Source organism: Olea europaea, chromosome 15 (genome assembly GCF_002742605.1).
Source record: "Olea europaea var. sylvestris chromosome 15, O_europaea_v1, whole genome shotgun sequence".
Lineage (NCBI taxonomy): Eukaryota > Viridiplantae > Streptophyta > Magnoliopsida > Lamiales > Oleaceae > Olea > Olea europaea.
The window spans coordinates 7139572-7157432 of record NC_036251.1 but is presented as its reverse complement, the minus strand read 5'-3'; the positions used below and the strand labels follow the sequence as shown (position 1 = coordinate 7157432).

General features: G+C 33.9%; 2 protein-coding genes across 6 annotated transcripts; one reads left to right on the top strand and one right to left on the bottom strand.

Moving 5' to 3' along the window:
• The first annotated feature begins 578 nt into the window (after positions 1–578).
• On the top strand, positions 579–6978 carry LOC111409995. 3 transcript variants are annotated; one of them, XM_023040144.1, is made up of 7 exons: positions 579–1626; positions 2511–2727; positions 3261–3307; positions 3382–5008; positions 5095–5276; positions 5453–5621; positions 5735–6978. In XM_023040144.1, exons 2-7 carry the CDS (start codon positions 2577–2579, stop codon positions 6364–6366), a joined length of 2808 nt encoding a protein of 935 aa, XP_022895912.1. In that variant the 5' UTR covers positions 579–1626; positions 2511–2576; the 3' UTR covers positions 6367–6978. The 3 variants fall into 3 exon arrangements, with proteins under 3 accessions (XP_022895912.1, XP_022895908.1, XP_022895911.1); XM_023040140.1 differs by having other exon boundaries at positions 585–1626; positions 5453–5639; XM_023040143.1 differs by lacking the exon at positions 579–1626 and adding an exon at positions 1642–2168 and having other exon boundaries at positions 5453–5639.
• A 136-nt stretch (positions 6979–7114) lies between these two features.
• Positions 7115–10948, bottom strand: LOC111409996. Of its 3 annotated transcripts, none has more exons than XM_023040147.1 (5): positions 10835–10948; positions 10312–10365; positions 8056–8135; positions 7767–7849; positions 7115–7691 (listed from the first exon to the last, which is right to left on the bottom strand). In XM_023040147.1, exons 3-5 carry the CDS (start codon positions 8125–8127, stop codon positions 7433–7435), a joined length of 414 nt encoding a protein of 137 aa, XP_022895915.1. In that variant the 5' UTR covers positions 8128–8135; positions 10312–10365; positions 10835–10948; the 3' UTR covers positions 7115–7432. The 3 variants fall into 3 exon arrangements, with proteins under 3 accessions (XP_022895915.1, XP_022895914.1, XP_022895913.1); XM_023040146.1 differs by having other exon boundaries at positions 10312–10407; positions 10835–10941; XM_023040145.1 differs by lacking the exon at positions 10312–10365 and having other exon boundaries at positions 10835–10941.
• Positions 10949–17861: the final 6913 nt, after the last annotated feature.

Sequence of the window (17861 nt, the reverse complement as noted above, 5' to 3'; positions counted from 1 at the left end):
TTTTTATAATAGCGCCGTTTCATGAATTGAAATACAATTGACTTCTTGAAATTATCCTTGTCTATGAGTGATAATAAAGTAGTAAAATTCTATGTTTGATCGTTAACAAATTTTATCTTTTCTACTTAAAAAGGAGAAAAATATTAAAAAACATTCACAATCATTCTTTTTAGTCTCTCATACATCCGTAAGAAGTCATTAATTCATTACCTTAATCTTAAGAGAACAAAAAATCAGTATTAACATCAAAATAATTTACTTTAAAGCAGTTAAACCAGAGTATATTTAACCCTGGCTAAAACGTGTTATTTTTCGACTTCTCGTGAAGGTCGGTATGCTCAGAATACTTATAAATCATTTCAAACATATTTTGAAAATTTCTTCACTCGAATTTTCATCTAAATAAATTTCTCCCTTTTCATGGATACAAAATTCTACTAAAATTACCGACGGTAAATTCGCGTGTTCTTCTTTCATTACAGCCACAAAACAGGTGTCTGTCTTGCGACCTAACCAACTGTTTAGTCAAATCTTTGCGCCATTCATGTCTTCTCTCTCTATAACTATTGCGTATTTGCATCCAAATGTTCATACGTCTCTGTCTGGACTTTGTACTCTGACCCTAAATAGACTCTATACGCGTGTGCGTGAGAGCAAGGAGGGGTCTGTGGGAGTGGGATAATAGGATCCAACATGAATTTTTTTCATTTTTGATTCGAAATTTTGAAAATTAGCCTGGAATGGTGGTGGGGATACTGATGTGGTGCTGCAAAGAAAAATAGAAAACCTCCAACAATTTTCTTCACTCTGAAGCTTTTTCTTCCCACCTTTCCACACACGGGTGGCACAGATACTATTCTTCTCTCTCTCCTGAAACCCCTCTCTCTCATACGCACGCCTTTTTTTTTCACTTTACAACCTTTCTTTACTTTTATATCTCTGTGTTGCAGTCTTTAATGGCTGCCCCACAACTAATTTTCGTCCATTTTAACAAGTGGCTTTTGGTTTTCATCCTTGAGGGTCTTTCTTTTTGGTCGGTATGGAATTAGATACTCTCTCATCCAAACAGTAAAGCTCCAGTTTTTACCCTTTTGTGTGTTGAGTGTCTGTCAATACCTGATTGAATTTCTTGAGTTTTTATTGGAAAGAAAGGTCAATTTTTTACAAATATTTTGTGGATATCTCTGGAATTTTTCGTTTCTTTGGTCAGAAGTTGATGAAGAATCATTACAGTGAAAAACTTGATTTTTTCATCAAAATAATAAATATGAATTGAATTTTAAGCTTGATTGTGTGAAGAGTTTTGTGAAGTGATCTTATTGTCCTTGAATGCAAGATTGGATGACTTTCAGGATTTTGATCAAGTCTTCTAAGGAAGTAAGGGGCCCAAGATTATAGATTTTGGCATTTTTTATGTTGAGTGGAAATTCTGATAATTGGTTTCTTTGGGGGGAAGATCAATTTGGGATTGCCAAAAGCACTTTTCAGAAAAAAGTGAAGAAGCCAAAAACTTGATTCTTTGCCAGACACGGAAGGCAAAAGTTCCTTGAGCTTTACTGTATTAGATAACTTGTGTAATCTGTGTTTCTTGAAGTATGTGTGCCTACATGGTTGATCAAATTTCAGGTAATTCTGTTTTGCATTCTGTTTCCATTTAAAACTTGGTCAATATTAAAGTAAAATGTGATTTCTAAGTTTATCTTTACTTGAATCATTCATTTCTTTCACATGTTTTTTACTGAGCTTTTGATATCTTCCTGTCATTTATAAAACTTCTATTGCTTTGGATATTCGAGTAGAGTTAGCAATGAACTGAATGCAGTCACGAATAAGATAGGTGTAACCGACTATGAATTTGTTGGGAAATTTTTGTTGTTGTATCTACTGAATTTTTGCAGTACTGTAGAATATCTTCTCTCTTTCTTCCTTTATATGTTTTTCTCTCCAGTCCAGAATTTTCATAATCAAATTGACTAAAAATTACTGCATGCAAGAGAAGAAATTTTTATGTGATTGCTGTGAGCAACGGCATTGCAAATTTATGGTGATTCTAGAAATAGTTTTTATGGGTGATCGAGCATTTAGAGAACAGTTTCTTACCATAAGAGATCGGGAAAGGATGTACTGGGTCTCATCTGGTTTGTATAAATCAGAATATCCGATTCCAGGTATATATCTTTGTTGGGAATATAGTTTTTCTCAAATGAATCGTTATCATCAGATAAGATGCCTAAGAATTCTAATGTACGTTGACAATGTAAATTCACTTGCAATATATTTTCATGTTTAATTCTTCATGATTATCAAAGAAAAAATTCCTAAAGTATTTCTTTTCATATTTAGATCTAATTGTAGGAAGTTTTGGCTTGCTTACACCTTTATGAATGAGCTAATATTTTAACACACCAGAAACAATGTGTGCTCGTAATGGTGAATATTGACTTGGTACATCGAGCCTTTCAATTAAAAATCGGTAATTTTCTGTTTCATTCTTTGTTTCTGTTGCTTAGATTTGCTGTAAAGAGGAAGGAAAATTAGCTGAAGTTGAAAGATTGGAGGCCCTAAAATCACTCGTTATGGCGAAGAGATCACAGAGACGCCTGTCACGGCATGAAAGGGAGCAAGCAGGTTGTATATGGAGCTTTATTAGCATATTGGACTTCCGCCATGGTCGATCCACCCGAAAATTGATTGCCAATAAAAGGCGAGCGAGCAGACAAGCCGTTGGTACGAACTCTATCTGGAAGTAACATTAGGATTGTTGAACACCTTATCTAAGGACTTAAGTTGCTAGATGGACTACAAATTAATTTATTTAAATTTTGTCCTGAACATGCCCATGTAGGGTGAATTCAACTTTTTTTAATCAAATATCTGACATTTGCACAATTATTATAATCGAGTGGGTGATACTTTAACCTCATACCTTTGCTTCCTTTGAGACAATCTAACTTCGTATACAAGCCAACAAAAATACTTGGTTCAAGTCATATCACCACCTGTTTATAAAAGTTGTGTGCACATGAGGCTTTTGATTAAAAATCATCGGATTTGCATGTGAAGGCAAGTTGAAGACAGAATTTAAGTAAGCAAAATTGTCCCATCTCTAACTACTTAAACTTTTATTGAGCTTGTTGAACAATAAGAATTAATATTGCCACTTACAGAGTCCCTTTTTTCGAATTCAAGATATTTGATATTGCTGCTTCCTATTTGCTCTAGCCAAATCATTCTTCTTCTTCCCTTGTTCTCTTCTGTAGGTGCCGGAAATTCAATTACGAGTCCAACTGGAACGTGTCAAAATGCGGTAAGTGTACGCATCTTTTCCTCGATGACCTATGATTTGTCTGCTAGTTAGATTAACTTAATATGGAATCTCAGGATGGTGAAGAAAGTAAGGTGGCAGTGGCTCATGTTGCTAGGATAAGTGTGAAGGAACTCATGCAAGAAGAGATGTTCACTGAGCAAGGCTTGAAGAACGAGGCAAATGGGTCTGAAATATGTTTGAATCAAATTGATTCAGAACATGGACCTGTAAAAAAGAGTCACAAGCGAATAGACAGAACTCGCAAGAAATCTAGTGATATGGATCTCCCCAAGTCGGATGCTGCGGAAACTTTGGTGTACAACAAAGTTCCCGAGCAAAAATCTTCAGATACTCCTGAATGGGAAATAATGGAAGAAATATCCCAAATTTACCAGAAATTTTCAAGCTTCATGAAGCGGGACTCTCACGATGATCTTGACATGCCATCTGATCAGAATTTCTCACTTGAAGAAAAATTGGTTGAGGCAATAAAGGTATTTAGTGATCAAAGGTTGAGTAGCAGTAAGCATTTTGGTGAAGAGGTGAGAACCCATTTTTCGAAAGAGTTCATGGATGCTTTGCAAACTTTAAGTTCAAATGAGGACTTGTTCTTGAAACTACTACAAGATCCTAACTCCATACTGGTGAAGCACATGCAAAACTTGGATGATACTCAATTAGAGAAAGACCAGAAACCCAGTTCTTTGATCGGACCTGGTTTGTCTAAGGAGAAGCTAAACCACTCGAAACCTGATGATCTTTTAGATCGTAAACACCGTAAATTCTTCCACAGAAAGAGCAAATCTCTTGAAAGCTGCCCCACAGGAGGAAACAAAAACTGCCAATCTTCCAGTAAAATTGTCATCTTGAAGCCTGGACTAGCAGGGTCAGAGAGTCCCCCTGCTGATATCAGAATCAGTACGTCTTTGCTGTCGCCTGACGCCGTTAAAAATAAGGTGCAGAATGAGAGAAATACATCCCAGTTCTCTTTTACCGAAATTAAAAGAAAGCTGAGGCATGCAATGGGAAAAGAGAAGCCAGGGATTGTTCCTGATAGATTGGTCCATAAATTTCCTTCTAAGCACCAAAATGGGAACGATACTGACAAAAATGCTAGTGGAGAAATTGTGGGCTGGAGTTCTCCAAACAGGGACCATTTCTATACTGAAAGATTTGCCAAATCCCCAACTGGCTTTAAGAGCAGTGAACAATTGGGAAAATCAAAAGTTAATGGTGCAGAAATGGCAAACGAAACCTTTAATTATCCAAGGAAAGGGGTGTCTAATATCTATATCGAGGCTAAGAAACATCTTTCTGAGATGTTGAAGAATGGGGATGAAAATGCAGAGGCAGGGAGCCACCGTTTACCAAAGTCCCTGGGCAGGATTCTTTCTTTTGCTGAGTACAGCGATTCTCCAAGCTGCAGTCCTAGGAAATGTGGTGATGATATATTCATAACTGCCCAGACGAGGTTATCTCCTCGAGGAATGACTAACAACATGAACGGGCTTGTGCAAGAAAACCATGAAAATCATCCGAATTCATCTGGGCCAAACTTAGAGAGTCATCTTCCCATAGGTGGTGACAATGCCAATGAGAAAATACAATCTCATAATAGAGAGATAAATATTCCAAGCAAAGATGATCATGGTTATTCTGCAGAAACTCAGTCTTTTACCCATGATGTCATAATTCTTAAAGGTATTCTGTTTATATGTTCTTTCTACATAATTCATAAGGCATCTTACTTTAAATTCTGACGACTGTAAGTTATACCATGGTAACAGCTCCGAATTCGTCTTCAAGAGTTGTGGAGATTGAAGAAACAACTGGATCAAGTACTGAGGAAGGGGGAAAACATATTACTATTTCTAGAGATATGGCTAGTGATCTAATAACTAGAGATGTGCAGGATAGTGATATTGAAGAAATGACCGTTGAAGAAAGTCCTCTCCAGTGCCTTAAAACGGTAAACTATGGTTTCTATGCATTGAGAATCTTAAGCTAATAATATCAAGAAACACAAAGCCGCCCTCCATCTATGTTGGGTGGTATACCACAACTTGTTTTTCTTTACTTTTTATTTATTTATTTATTTTCCATAAGCATTTCCTTTGCACATTTCATATTTGTATTCTTTTCCAGGCTCCATTTGGAGATGATCAAGCATTGTCTCCATCAATGTCGCCACCGCTCTCTCCAATAAACAGGAAAGTTAAAGAACATGATGATTGTGAAATTGATAAAATGGAACGGCCCAGTCCCATATCTGTTCTTGAGCCATTATTCACAGAAGATGTTATCAGTCCTCCAAGTACGACATCTCAGTCAGGTTAAATTGTTTATATAGAATTCAATAGCCTTAAATTGAACAGCTTTTCTTTGTGCTTTATATTGTGCTGAAATGCGTCTGTTTGTGGTATTTAGCCAATGAAGAAATTCAACCTCGACAAATCCATTTCGAAGAACAATCTTCTGCTAGTGACCTGGGAATTTGTACAAGAATTTCTATTGAGGGTGAGGAAACTGCATTTGAATATGTGGAAGCAGTCTTGCTGGGTTCAGGTTTGAACTGGGACGATTTTCTTTTGAGGTGGCTTTCTTTGAGCGAAATTCTCGACCCATCACTTTTTGATGAAGTCGAGTTGTTTTCTAGTCGATCTCGTCTTGATCAGAAAATCCTCTTTGATTGTACTAATCAAGTTCTAAAAGACATCTGTGAGACTTATTTTGGATGCTTCACTAGAATGTTATTTGTTAAACAGAAAACTCGCCCAATCCCAATTGGTATGAATCTTATTGACGAGGTATGGGAAAAGGTTGAATTACATCTCTTTCAGCATCCATCATTAGAGTCTCTGGATCAACTTATCAAGAAGGACATGGCAAAACATGAAAAATGGATGTACCTAGGACCAGATATCGAGCATATTGGTACTGAATTAGGAGAGAGAATTTTCAGTGACTTGGTCGAGGACACTGTGATGAGTTTTGCTACTAATGAGTTCACTGTGCTTCCAGTTGAATACGAGGCAATCAAAGATATTATTGACTTATAAACTCGATCATCTGTCTCACAAAAGTTTTATGGTTCTCATATGTTTTTTCACATATGACATGTTTGGTAAGGTGGAGTAATAGTATTGAAAGAAATTAAAATCTTATTTATTGCCTATCAGTGCAATCTATTACTGCATGCCAAACATTCTCTTGGAGCTTTGGCTAAAGAATCAAATGATATACTGACACACTCCAATAAAGTCTTGTGGTCATAGTTTGGATTTCTAAGTACAGATGACTCTAGTGTGTGAAGGTTATAGCAGAAGTTACAATATAAATAATCATTGCCAAAAATGTAGCCATCTGTAATGGGCTCTTCAGAAGAAGACAGATTATCAGTTTCTGCATCACTCTATCTAACCAGAAAAGGGCAGGGACGAGCTTCTCAGTGTAGAATTTTCAGGGTTTGGTGTGTTTGATGTGTGTTGTATTCGTATCTTTGGTGAATTTCTTTTGTTTGCGAATCTTGTTTTATCATAGGTTTGGTTTGTAATTACAATAGTCAAGAATTTTCACTAGGGATGATAACTGAAACACTATACAGAAGAATGCAGAATAAAATCTTTTCAGGGTGTTGTCTATAAAGATTCTCTGTCATTACTTCAATCTTATACTCTGTTCTTCACAGTACTTTTGTGCAAAGTTCTGTATTATGATTTCTCTACATATCACGTTCCTTGTATAGTTTAGTCAAGCCTACCGAACATTCCGTGATATACATAAGCTAGTTCTACTGCATCAGGGAAACAAAACGAATGAAGAAAATTTTCATTTCATAGTCTTGTAACTGTTTACAACATTTGTCCTCTATGCAAAATAGGGCAAAGATTTTGGAGTTCTATAATAAATAAAATTTCAGCCAAAATCATCTACGATCAATAGAGTAATAAAAATTGCAAAGTTCTTGGTTGTCAAATTGCTTAATGGACTGAATGCTATAAATTTATAGCATTATCCATAGTTTCTTGGCACTTTACCTTAAAACTGCTAGATCATTCGACTGCTCTATGTAGGCCATAGTGAGACAACATTTTAACTACGGGTGGGTGCATATAGCAGTCCTAACTATTTATGCTTCTTTTTCTGCTGTAGAGGTGAAGTCATATTTAGTTGTCTCTTCTTTGCAAAAGCTTTTGTTTTACTTTCCAATTCGTCTTCACTATCTTCATCAACATTTCTATCTTTTGAAGATGGAGCAAATTCTTCAGCTCTCTTCACCGCTTTCCGTTTCTCAGCATCCAACTTGGCAAGCAATTTTCTTTCTACTGGATCACTTGAATTTGCAACTCTGGGCCCCCGTGGAACTGTTGCACCAATTCCAAGCCTACAAAAGTCTCTAAGAAAATAAACATGTGCTTATCATTATACAGGGGAAACTCAATGTAGCAAATGTACTGACCTAGCAGGTCGACCCTCCAATTCTATTGCAGTTGATTTTCCATCCACCGAGGATTTACTCATGTTATTAACCCATTGTTCAGCCTGTGCCAAGTGATAGACAAGAAACGGCATTCTAATATTTACTACTCAGATCATACGAAATAAAATTGTGATGCCAAGCACATTTCCCATATAATGATGAGCCATCTTCATGAAAAATAAATTTACTTTCAAGAACACGAAGGAATCAGCATGATAATACAAATCTAAACCATGTAAACAAATTACAAAAATTAAGAGCTTGTTACCAGTTTGAATGCTTTGCCCAACTTCACTAATTGGGGTTGTGAATTTTTCTTTGAAGCCTCTTCTGTACTCATTGCTAGTTCTTCACCACCGGATAAGCAAAGTAAGTTGTATCAGAAATTATCATACAAAACCTTAAAATCAATCATGTGCTAGAACATAAAATAAGAACGCCACGCCTTAGTTTGGTTAGAGCAGGCCAAGGGTAAAATATGATTCCTTATATTTCAGAACATGCTTCAGCTATATTTACAGAACATAGGGCGGTTACATTAGCTATAAAACGAATATTACAAACTTCAACAAATCAAAGAAGCATAAAAAGAAAAGTGAAACCATACACAAAGTAGCAAAACTATTATAAACATGTATCATTTCTACATACTGATAGCTATTCAAACAGGCCAACAGAGACAAAAAAATCAAAGTGAAAAACTGCTCAATATAGCAAGAAAGACAAAAGGAGAGTGGGAACTAAAAACACTATGCATTGAAGAGCAAAGAATGCGAGCATCCAATGCTAAAGATTGTTAGTTCGATAAATATTAACACAAATTCAATTGGAAAAAGCTAAGGCTTCCAGGGAAAGAGCTAGAGGTAGATTTTAGCGTGGGACAAAATTAAGAAAAAGTCAATTCCATAATGTAATCAAGCACAAGAACACGTCCTCAATTAGTGGAAAATGACTTGATGCGATAATGGCGTAAAGACTAATCACCTAATCATGAGCAAATGCCAAGTTTCTAGTTTACACATGCAAAATGCTAAAAGTAGCACTTGAACTAAAACGTAATTAGTTAATTATAAGGGTATTTTTTATGAGGGAAAGACATTCATAAAGGACAAAACATAACACAATTCAACCTAGGTATACAAATTTGCAATTATAACTGATTTAAACAGGACTTGATCATTTTGAGCTTAAATAGTTCAAAACTGTAGTTCATCTCCTCAGTAATTCTTGCTAATCTCTTTGCCATAGGCAATTAAACTCCACAACTTATTTTACCTCTCCTCAAAACATAAATTGCTATCATTTTCTCAAAATGTATGAGGCAAGTATCTTGCAGTATTTTCTTAATCATCCCACTGATAGACCCCAATATGGTTCACATATGCAAACATAGTTGCAGCCACGTCATATGTTATTCCAGAAGGTTCGCTAGTCAGTTAAATAGAGGTTCAAAAGTGTAATAAGTCAATTAGATAGAGGTTCAAAAGTGTAATAAGTCAATTGCTTACAATAAGGAATTGCTTACGAATGTGATGGGGGAGGGGATTAGAAATTCATTAAGAGAATTGTTTAGAAAAGTGGGGAGAGATCAAGGCCTCTTGAATGCCTTGGAAATTGTTCCCTTAATTCTGTGTTCAGTTCTTCATTTCATAAATAATTGTTCTGCATTTTGCAATTCAATACAAAGATCTAATTTACAAATCACAGCTCTAGTACAAGCATACAAATCATCAGGCAAAGCCTATTACATATTTCATTCTATCAGAAATTGAATTCTGATCTCAGTTGTTTGATCAAATCCTTGCATCATCAGCTTAAAATTTCCAACAGCAACCTTCAGCGACAGCATGATCCATATCCGCTTTTGGCAGTAACAATCAAAGATCTTATCACCCACATACCTACCTTCCTACCTGAACTCCGAACATTTTTATTCCTCTCCTTAATTATAAACTTCAAACCCAGATCTGAAGCTTGCTCAATTATCAATATAATTCAACAACTTTGCACTTTAACTAAAATATCCGTCAATAAAAAATCTTGGAACTTATTCCAGAAAACTTGACTACCTGAAACAGAACAAGAATGGGAATTGGAACTAACTGAAATTTCTCCTATGATAGCACTGGATTCTGCCATAACACTGAAATCACAGCCTAGGATCTCAAATAGTAAATATATCAAACAGCTTCTTTGCAATACATAATCTTTGTAACTATCACAACATATACCTCCAAATATACATTATATTTCATGTATAAACACACATACTACATTATGGCCCCGTTTGAGCCGCATTCTTTCAAAAAAATACATTTTTAAACAATGATTTGACATCATTTTAACCACGTTGTTCAATAAAATAATATTACACGTCAATTCAAAACTTTTCCTCATTTTTTAACCACACGTTCTCCATTAATCTACTATTTCAAAATACATTCTTTCAAAAATAATGTGGCTCAAACACAAACTATATTAGACATGTATACATAGACGTATACCAATTTGGATAGACATGTACCGTAGAATAGTTATGTTCTCTCTGAATAAAGAAGTTCTGGGATAAGTTGCTGTCCTGAGGGTAAAAATTGTCTTTATATTTCAGAGCATGCTCCAGCTAAATTTGCAAAACAAATATAGCCACAGGCTTTAAAAGTAATCTTACAATATTCAACAAACTAAAGAAACATAAAAGGAAGAGTGGAAATCATGCACAAATTAGCAAAACTATTGTAATCACACATCCTTTTACAAATTGTTTGGTGTTCAGACAAACCCAAAAATTAAGATTTCGAAGCGAGAATTTTCTTAAATTTGCACGTGAAACAAAATAAGAATGCCAGATTGAGAATTTGAAATTTTGTTTTGAAGAATTTCATTTGGATTACAACCTGAAATAAGCACCATTTTTTTATTTTTTTTACAGATAGCAGAGAATAATACGGGATTTCTTGTCTAAGTATCTAATAGTCCTACCAGTTTGATCCAATAATTTGGTATTCATCCATATAATTCCATTGTAACTCTAATTAGTAATTACTCACATCCAGAATCCGATGAGTCGTACGGGTGAAGTTTGGAGTCTCCGTCGCCACGCTGAATTAAGGAATCATTCCGGTCACGGTGGTAGTTTTGGTGCGAGTATGCGAGAGGGAGAGACAATCGAGAGAGAGGGTAATTGGGTTTAACATGGGTTTTGGGCCGTTTTCATTGGGCTTTGCCACTTTGGACCGTTAGATGGGCTTAAATTCGGGTGGCTGTTTTCTGGGCTGGCTTACTCTGGGCTTTAGTGAAAGGGTACGTCCCCATGAATTACTTTGATAATACTTTGTTAAATTTTTATTAAGTGGAAATTACACTGTAGTTAGTTTTTAACAATGTTTTAAAAGACGTAAAGTGTGACGATATGTGAAGGCCAAATTGTGGGCTAGACGAGCTTAGGTGAGGTATAAGCGTAAAAATGCATTTTCTTATATTAATATTATTTGAATTTTTAAATCAATTAAAAAATCGTTTATTAATTGAAAGTAATATCTGTCAAACATCTAAAACAAATTTATAAGAAATTTATACATTTTCCTGAAATTTTCAACAAAAAGATAAATTCCAATTGTAAATATTAAATAGTAAATAAATAATAATTTTTTGGAGATTTCCTCTATTCAAGGCTTTAAGCGACTATTTCGAATTTAGAACCGATGAAGCGAATAAATCAATATTTAAGTTTTAATTTAGAAAAATTGTTAAAAAATTAAAAAAAGAAAAAGATAATTATGCGCGCCTAACTGTCAATAGCAATTTGTTGACAACTAAATAAAGTGTCAAGTCACTTTGCTTGGTGTTTTCGTCATGCATCCCGTATTGGAGACGCCTAGGCGCCGCTAATGCACGCCTTTTAGAACAGTGATTTTTAAAGATTACAATTCTAAAATCAAGTTTAAGGTTTACTTATCCATAAATCAGGCATTTAAAATTTTAAAACTTAAATATTTAATATTTAGATTAATTTAAATATCCACATCATCCCCGCGAAATTCTATCCACTCCATTAGATTTTACTCCAAACCTTAATCATTTTTCCTCTCTCTCTTCTTCTCACTTTTCCCATTACTCTCTCGTCTTCCTCCTTCCTTACACAATTGACCAATTGTCGAAAGACGGCAACACTCACAGAGAAGCTATCATCGTGACCGCAGAGAATTCATGCAAACTGGCGATCCCTTTTCTGTGATAGCAACGCTCACAAAGAAGTTGTCGCATACAGCAACAATGATGTCGTTGCTTATGGCTTTGCACATCATTGGCGGTCTAACCGTGTATTAACATCATCGCCAAGCTCTGCGAAACGGGTGCTATGTAGAGAAGCTGATGTGTGCAATGGCGATAATGCCATCGTTGTCATTGCTATGCAGATAAAGTGTTTGGGGATATTCTTGGGTAGTTTTCTTCCTTTGATTTGTTGCTTAGTTAGAGTTTTGGGTATTGTTCGTGGTGATTTTGCAACGTTTGTGGTAGGTTTTTAGGTGTTTTGTGGTGATGGCAGTACTAGCGCTGGTCACATGTTTATAAAGCGCATGCCAAATGTTGATTGATATTTGGTGGTGGTTTTGGTGATAGTGAGAGGTCACGGGTCACATGTACCAAGTCACGTGTCATTGTGCATATGTCACAGAAAAATGTCCACATGTTACATATCAAACAGAATTGATCATAAGTCATGTATATATGTTACAGGTCACACTCCACGAGTTACAGGTCATATTGCATATGTCATAGATCAATAATAACATGTCGTGGATAAAAATTAAACCGGTCAAGGATCATACGTCACATGTTTGTATGAAGTAATAACATGTCGCAAATTCAAGATTACAAGTCACAATTCATATGTTAGTAATCATAGATAATAGTTCACAGGTCATAGGCCATATTGCATAGATAACATATCCATATCCACATGTCACAAATTCAAGAGAACTGATAATAAGCTATTGGATCAATATCATATGTAATAATTTACAAGTCACATGCACATCTAAAATGTTACATGTCAAAGTGTGTAGTTTATAGGTCACAAATCAAGAGAACTAGTCACATGTCATTGATTTCTCCAACTCCAATTCTTTGAATTGCTCACAAATTCGATTAATCAGATTTTCATCGATGCGAATCAAAGTTATTTTGCTCCAGTCACTTCTTTGTAAATTCTCTCTTTGTTCTATTGTCTTATACATAATGCCAACAACTTTCGATTTGTGACCTCAATCGTCCAATGGATTTCAATTAACCAGATTTTGATTATGAGAATCGAAGTTATTTGCTCCAATGAGTTCTCTGTAGAAACTATCTTTGTTCGATCTTTCGATAGCTTCCAATTTGTGAGCTCAATAGTTAATGATTTTCAAACAATCAGATTTCAATGATTGTAATGGAGAATAATTGCTCCCAGGAGCTCTCTATGACTTTTCTATTTTGCTCGATTTTGTTTTGGAAAGTTGCGTTTAGAATGATAACTGAAAACGTTATTTTAATATGTATATTTATTAGAATTTATTTTATATGTAATATTTATTAATTACCACCTTAGTTTTTATTTTTTAAACATTTTCTCTTAAAATTGAATTAGGGTATAATTAAGGTCTGATTCATGTATTGTTTCCTTTGTTTCCTTTTATCAATTTTTTAACTATTCAAAATATAGTTTTAATTATATATTTCGTAGGATCTATGAATTTTATCAACTGAATAATGCGTCGAACTTTCATTTTCATTAATTAAAATTTTCAAAGAAGTTTGTAAAACAACATTGTTGTGTTTGCTATGCACCTATTCGACAATTGCACTCTCTTTTGGTGCATATATTAATTTAACCTTCGTTTGGCAAATTTATGAACAGTTAAGAAAAATAGTAGTGAATTACATCAAATTTGACTTTGACAGAAATTTTTAAACTGAAATATGAACTTTATACAAACTGAGGCTTGAGACCTCCAAGAAATTCATCATCTGTAGGAGGGAGAAGTCCTCAATTGAGCCAAATTCAACGCTAGTTAGTAATTTCTAAAATAGGTTCGAAGAAGAAAATGCTTGATAACATATGGGTCCAAAATATTTCCTTTTATTAAAGTTTTGTGTATAAATTATATATTCAAACTTTAGCTATATCTATTGACTATTTGATCCTTGACCCTTTTTTTTTCTTTTTCGAATCATTGATTTTCAATACGGATAATTGATAATTGAATTAAGGGTCAAAACAGTGTCTTGTAGTCCTAGTACTTTATGTGATTGAATTTTAATCTAAAGTTTTCGTGCGTGGTCAACTTAGCAGTTCAGTTATTAATTGGAAAATCGATTATAGAAATATTCAATTGTGTTTGTTATTGTTAGAGTTAATTTTAACCAAAATGGAATAAATAATCAATATTTTTTTGGGACGATACTCAGTCATCATTACATTTCTTGTTAACGATGTATTCTCTTGTGGGATAAAATCGACAATACTCAATAAAGACCTTTTGGATGAAGCAAATGGTATTTTTTAATGGCCGATAACAGAGTGCAATACACGTGAAAGGTTAGGAACCTTTACTATTATATTTCCCAATTTTTTGAAAAAGAAAAGGAAAAAAAATAAAAATAAAAATTAAACAACACCATTTTGCCATACGATTAGTGAATAGGAACCGACTTCTCTTTTGTCATATGCATAGACTTGAAATTTACAAGTTAGGTTGAGAGGGATGAAAAGATACAGAGTAAGAATCGGTATCCAATGTTGCTAATTGAAATAAAAAAATTCTCGAAGAGTTTCGTGTAGTTTTGTGTCAATTTCTTAGACTGGTGCACATTCTACCAATCACAATATCACATATATCCATCTTGCACTTGCTTTCTCTCACCACGTGCCGTTGACCAAGCTCCAAACTTGAGCCCGTTTGATAGCGATTTTTCACCAAAAAAAAATCAATTTTTGATCGTTATTTTACTATTAAAATTTTATTTTTTTCCACATTTTTGGACGAACCTCTCGACGAGCCGAGCGGGCTTGGCTCGTTGGACGGGACCCCCCTCTCAACTTGAGCTCGTGAGTACAAGAGCTTGTGGGCTGAGCCGAGCTCGTCCAGGAGCAACGAACCGAGCTCAAGCTCGGCTCGTGAAAAATGAGCCACGAGCTCGAGCCCGAGCCCGAGTTGAGCTCGTGGGTTAATGAATCGAGCCGGCTCGACTCGACCCACTGTCATCCCTAATTACAGTTGTTATTTTTTATTTTTTTACTCACAAATGGAACCCTTTTTTATCTAATGGTCAAAAAATCAATGCTCATAATCACTACTGAACAGGTCATTAAACTCTTCAAATACTACTCATTATAAACATGTAAAAGAACTCGAGTTATGATATATGTACAAAGTTAATTGAAAAAGTAATATTTACACCAACCATTTTAAAAACGGGTTTTTTAAATAATTGGAAATCAATTACCTAAATTTTGCCGACACTTATTTTGTCAATCAAATTTGTGAACAACCTTCGTACAAATATCATAATACAAATAATACAGGTGGTTTCCAAATTAATCGCAATATTGCATTCGGGTTTTTTTTTTTTTTTTTGGTTAATTAGACCATTAAAATATTTGTTACAATTTAGTCCATGCATTTTAGTAAAAATAACGGGCTAGTATACCATAACTTCTTCTATAATTCTAAACGAGTGTCCTTGTAATACAACCTCGATTTCTCGAATTTAAGAATTTCAAATCCTCCCCCACCTTCTGAACTTAATTATTTCAAATTTATACCATAAGGATTGGTACCTTCTAAGTGCTTATTTGGTACAGATTTTAAGTCAATTAAAATCAATTTTTTGTCTTTATTTCACTATTTTAATCGTTATTTTTGAATTCTTTTCTCACATGTAGGATCCACTTTATCTCTAACGGTCAAAAAATCAATTATCAAAATCTGTATCAAACAAACACTAAATACGATCCCCATCTGCCTTTCAAATTCATTATCGATGATAGAGGTAAAATAAAATCATAAAATATAGTGTCATCAATGTGAAAAAATAAGGAGTCGGCTTTATATTTAAAATAAGCACAAAATGTATGATTTATTTTTAATGTAAATCCATCTACTTTCGAAATAGGTCATACAATAATACTTATTTTTAAGTATAAATCACCCCAAACATGATTTGGATCTATTTTATAAATTAAAAATTGAATCTATACCATTAACGTTCAATTTAATTTTTGAAAAAATTAAATTAATTCCACTAAATGCAAAGAAAATGTAAATGAACTTTGTTTTTAAATAAGAAAAGAAAAGGAAGAAGATAAAAATCCAAATGTAAAAAGAAATATGAAAGAGCTAACCTAATTTGTGGATTTGTTTCATGTTGGTCACCCAACTCCAATTTATTTCATTTAATAATTCAATTTACAACCTTCTATTCCGTCTTTTAATCTTGATCAACACTAATGATCACTATCGCTTAGCATTAAAATGCATCATTTCACACATGCAAGGATTTAAATAAATATACCAATAGCATGACAATTTTTAAATTTATTATTGGATTTTTCTATTCGTCAACTGACACCTCGTTGTATAGACCCCCCCATAAAAGCGAAGCCCACGGTGTAGGACCCCTCCTCTTATGAGGGGGTCTGTATACCAAGGTTGACATGTCTCTTTTTTAATATTAAAAAGAATTATGTTAAAGGTACACAACCGCGTATTTAAAGGTGTACCTAATGTACACACCGAGGCGCCTGTGGGCCCCGACTTGGTCGAGGCGCTGGGTGTCCATTAGGTACACGATTGTGTACCACTAGCAAGACTGTATTAAAAATACAGAATAATTGCATTTTTAAAATTATAATTTTAATGAAATGAAGAATAAAACATCATTACACTAATCCGCCTCGACCGGGTGTCCATTAGGTACACGGTTGTATATCACTAGCAAGATTGTATTAAAAATACAGCGTACTTGCATTTTTAAAATTATAATTTTAATGAAATGAAGAATGAAACATCATTACACTAATCCAAAGCACAATGCGTAAGCTAAGCCAAGCAGTCAAAGCCCCCCTCTTAGCAAAGACTCTCTGCCCTTTCTCTCTCTAGACCTTTCTCTCTCTATATCTATGGACACTGATACATACATCGATATGTACGGGATATACATGAAAATGGCCCAAATAGTATATAACCTTTTCCAAAATGACCTTTGACTTTTTTAGAAATTTGAAACTACCCAAAATATCCTTGGAAAAATTTAACAACCAACCCTTTATATAATAAAAAGTTTCTTTTTTAGTCCTTAAAAAATCTAACAAATAATTTTTCTAAAAATTTGTAAAAATTATCAATGAATAATTATAAAATGGAAAAGCCCAAATATAAGAGAGGACCATATAATATAAAAAAGGTTGTTAAAAATAAAAAAGAAATTAAATTTGAAAAAGAAATTGATAAGATAGGATATCAAGAACAATTATATGCATCACAAGAAATATTAAAATGTTTTAAAGAAAACTTATTAGAAAATTTTGCTAAAGGAATTGTAAGGTCAATAATCATAAAAGATATACAAGATATAATAGATAAATTGGAAAAAAGAAAGAAAACTATATCAAAATATGAAATACCTTTTGGAACAGACATAGATATGATAACAGATATTGATATTATAAATTCTCAAACATTATTAGACTTTGAAGAATTACTTAAAAATTTATGAGATTAAAATTTTGATATTTTGATTATTAGATTATTAGATTTTTGTTCGCTCATAGTAGCACCCATAAAGTTGGTATCAGAGCCTTAGAGATCATGGAAATCTTAAAAATAAATAATTATTATCAATGTATTGAAGAAAAATGATGTTATATATTTTACAACCCTATCCCTAATAAACTAAAAATAATAACATTATATATAACTAGGAATTTACTTAGAGAAATAAAGGAACAAATATTACATAAATTAATTGTAGGATTTATCAAAGATAGACGTACATATGAAATAATTTGCGAAATATTTGAAAATGAGTTGT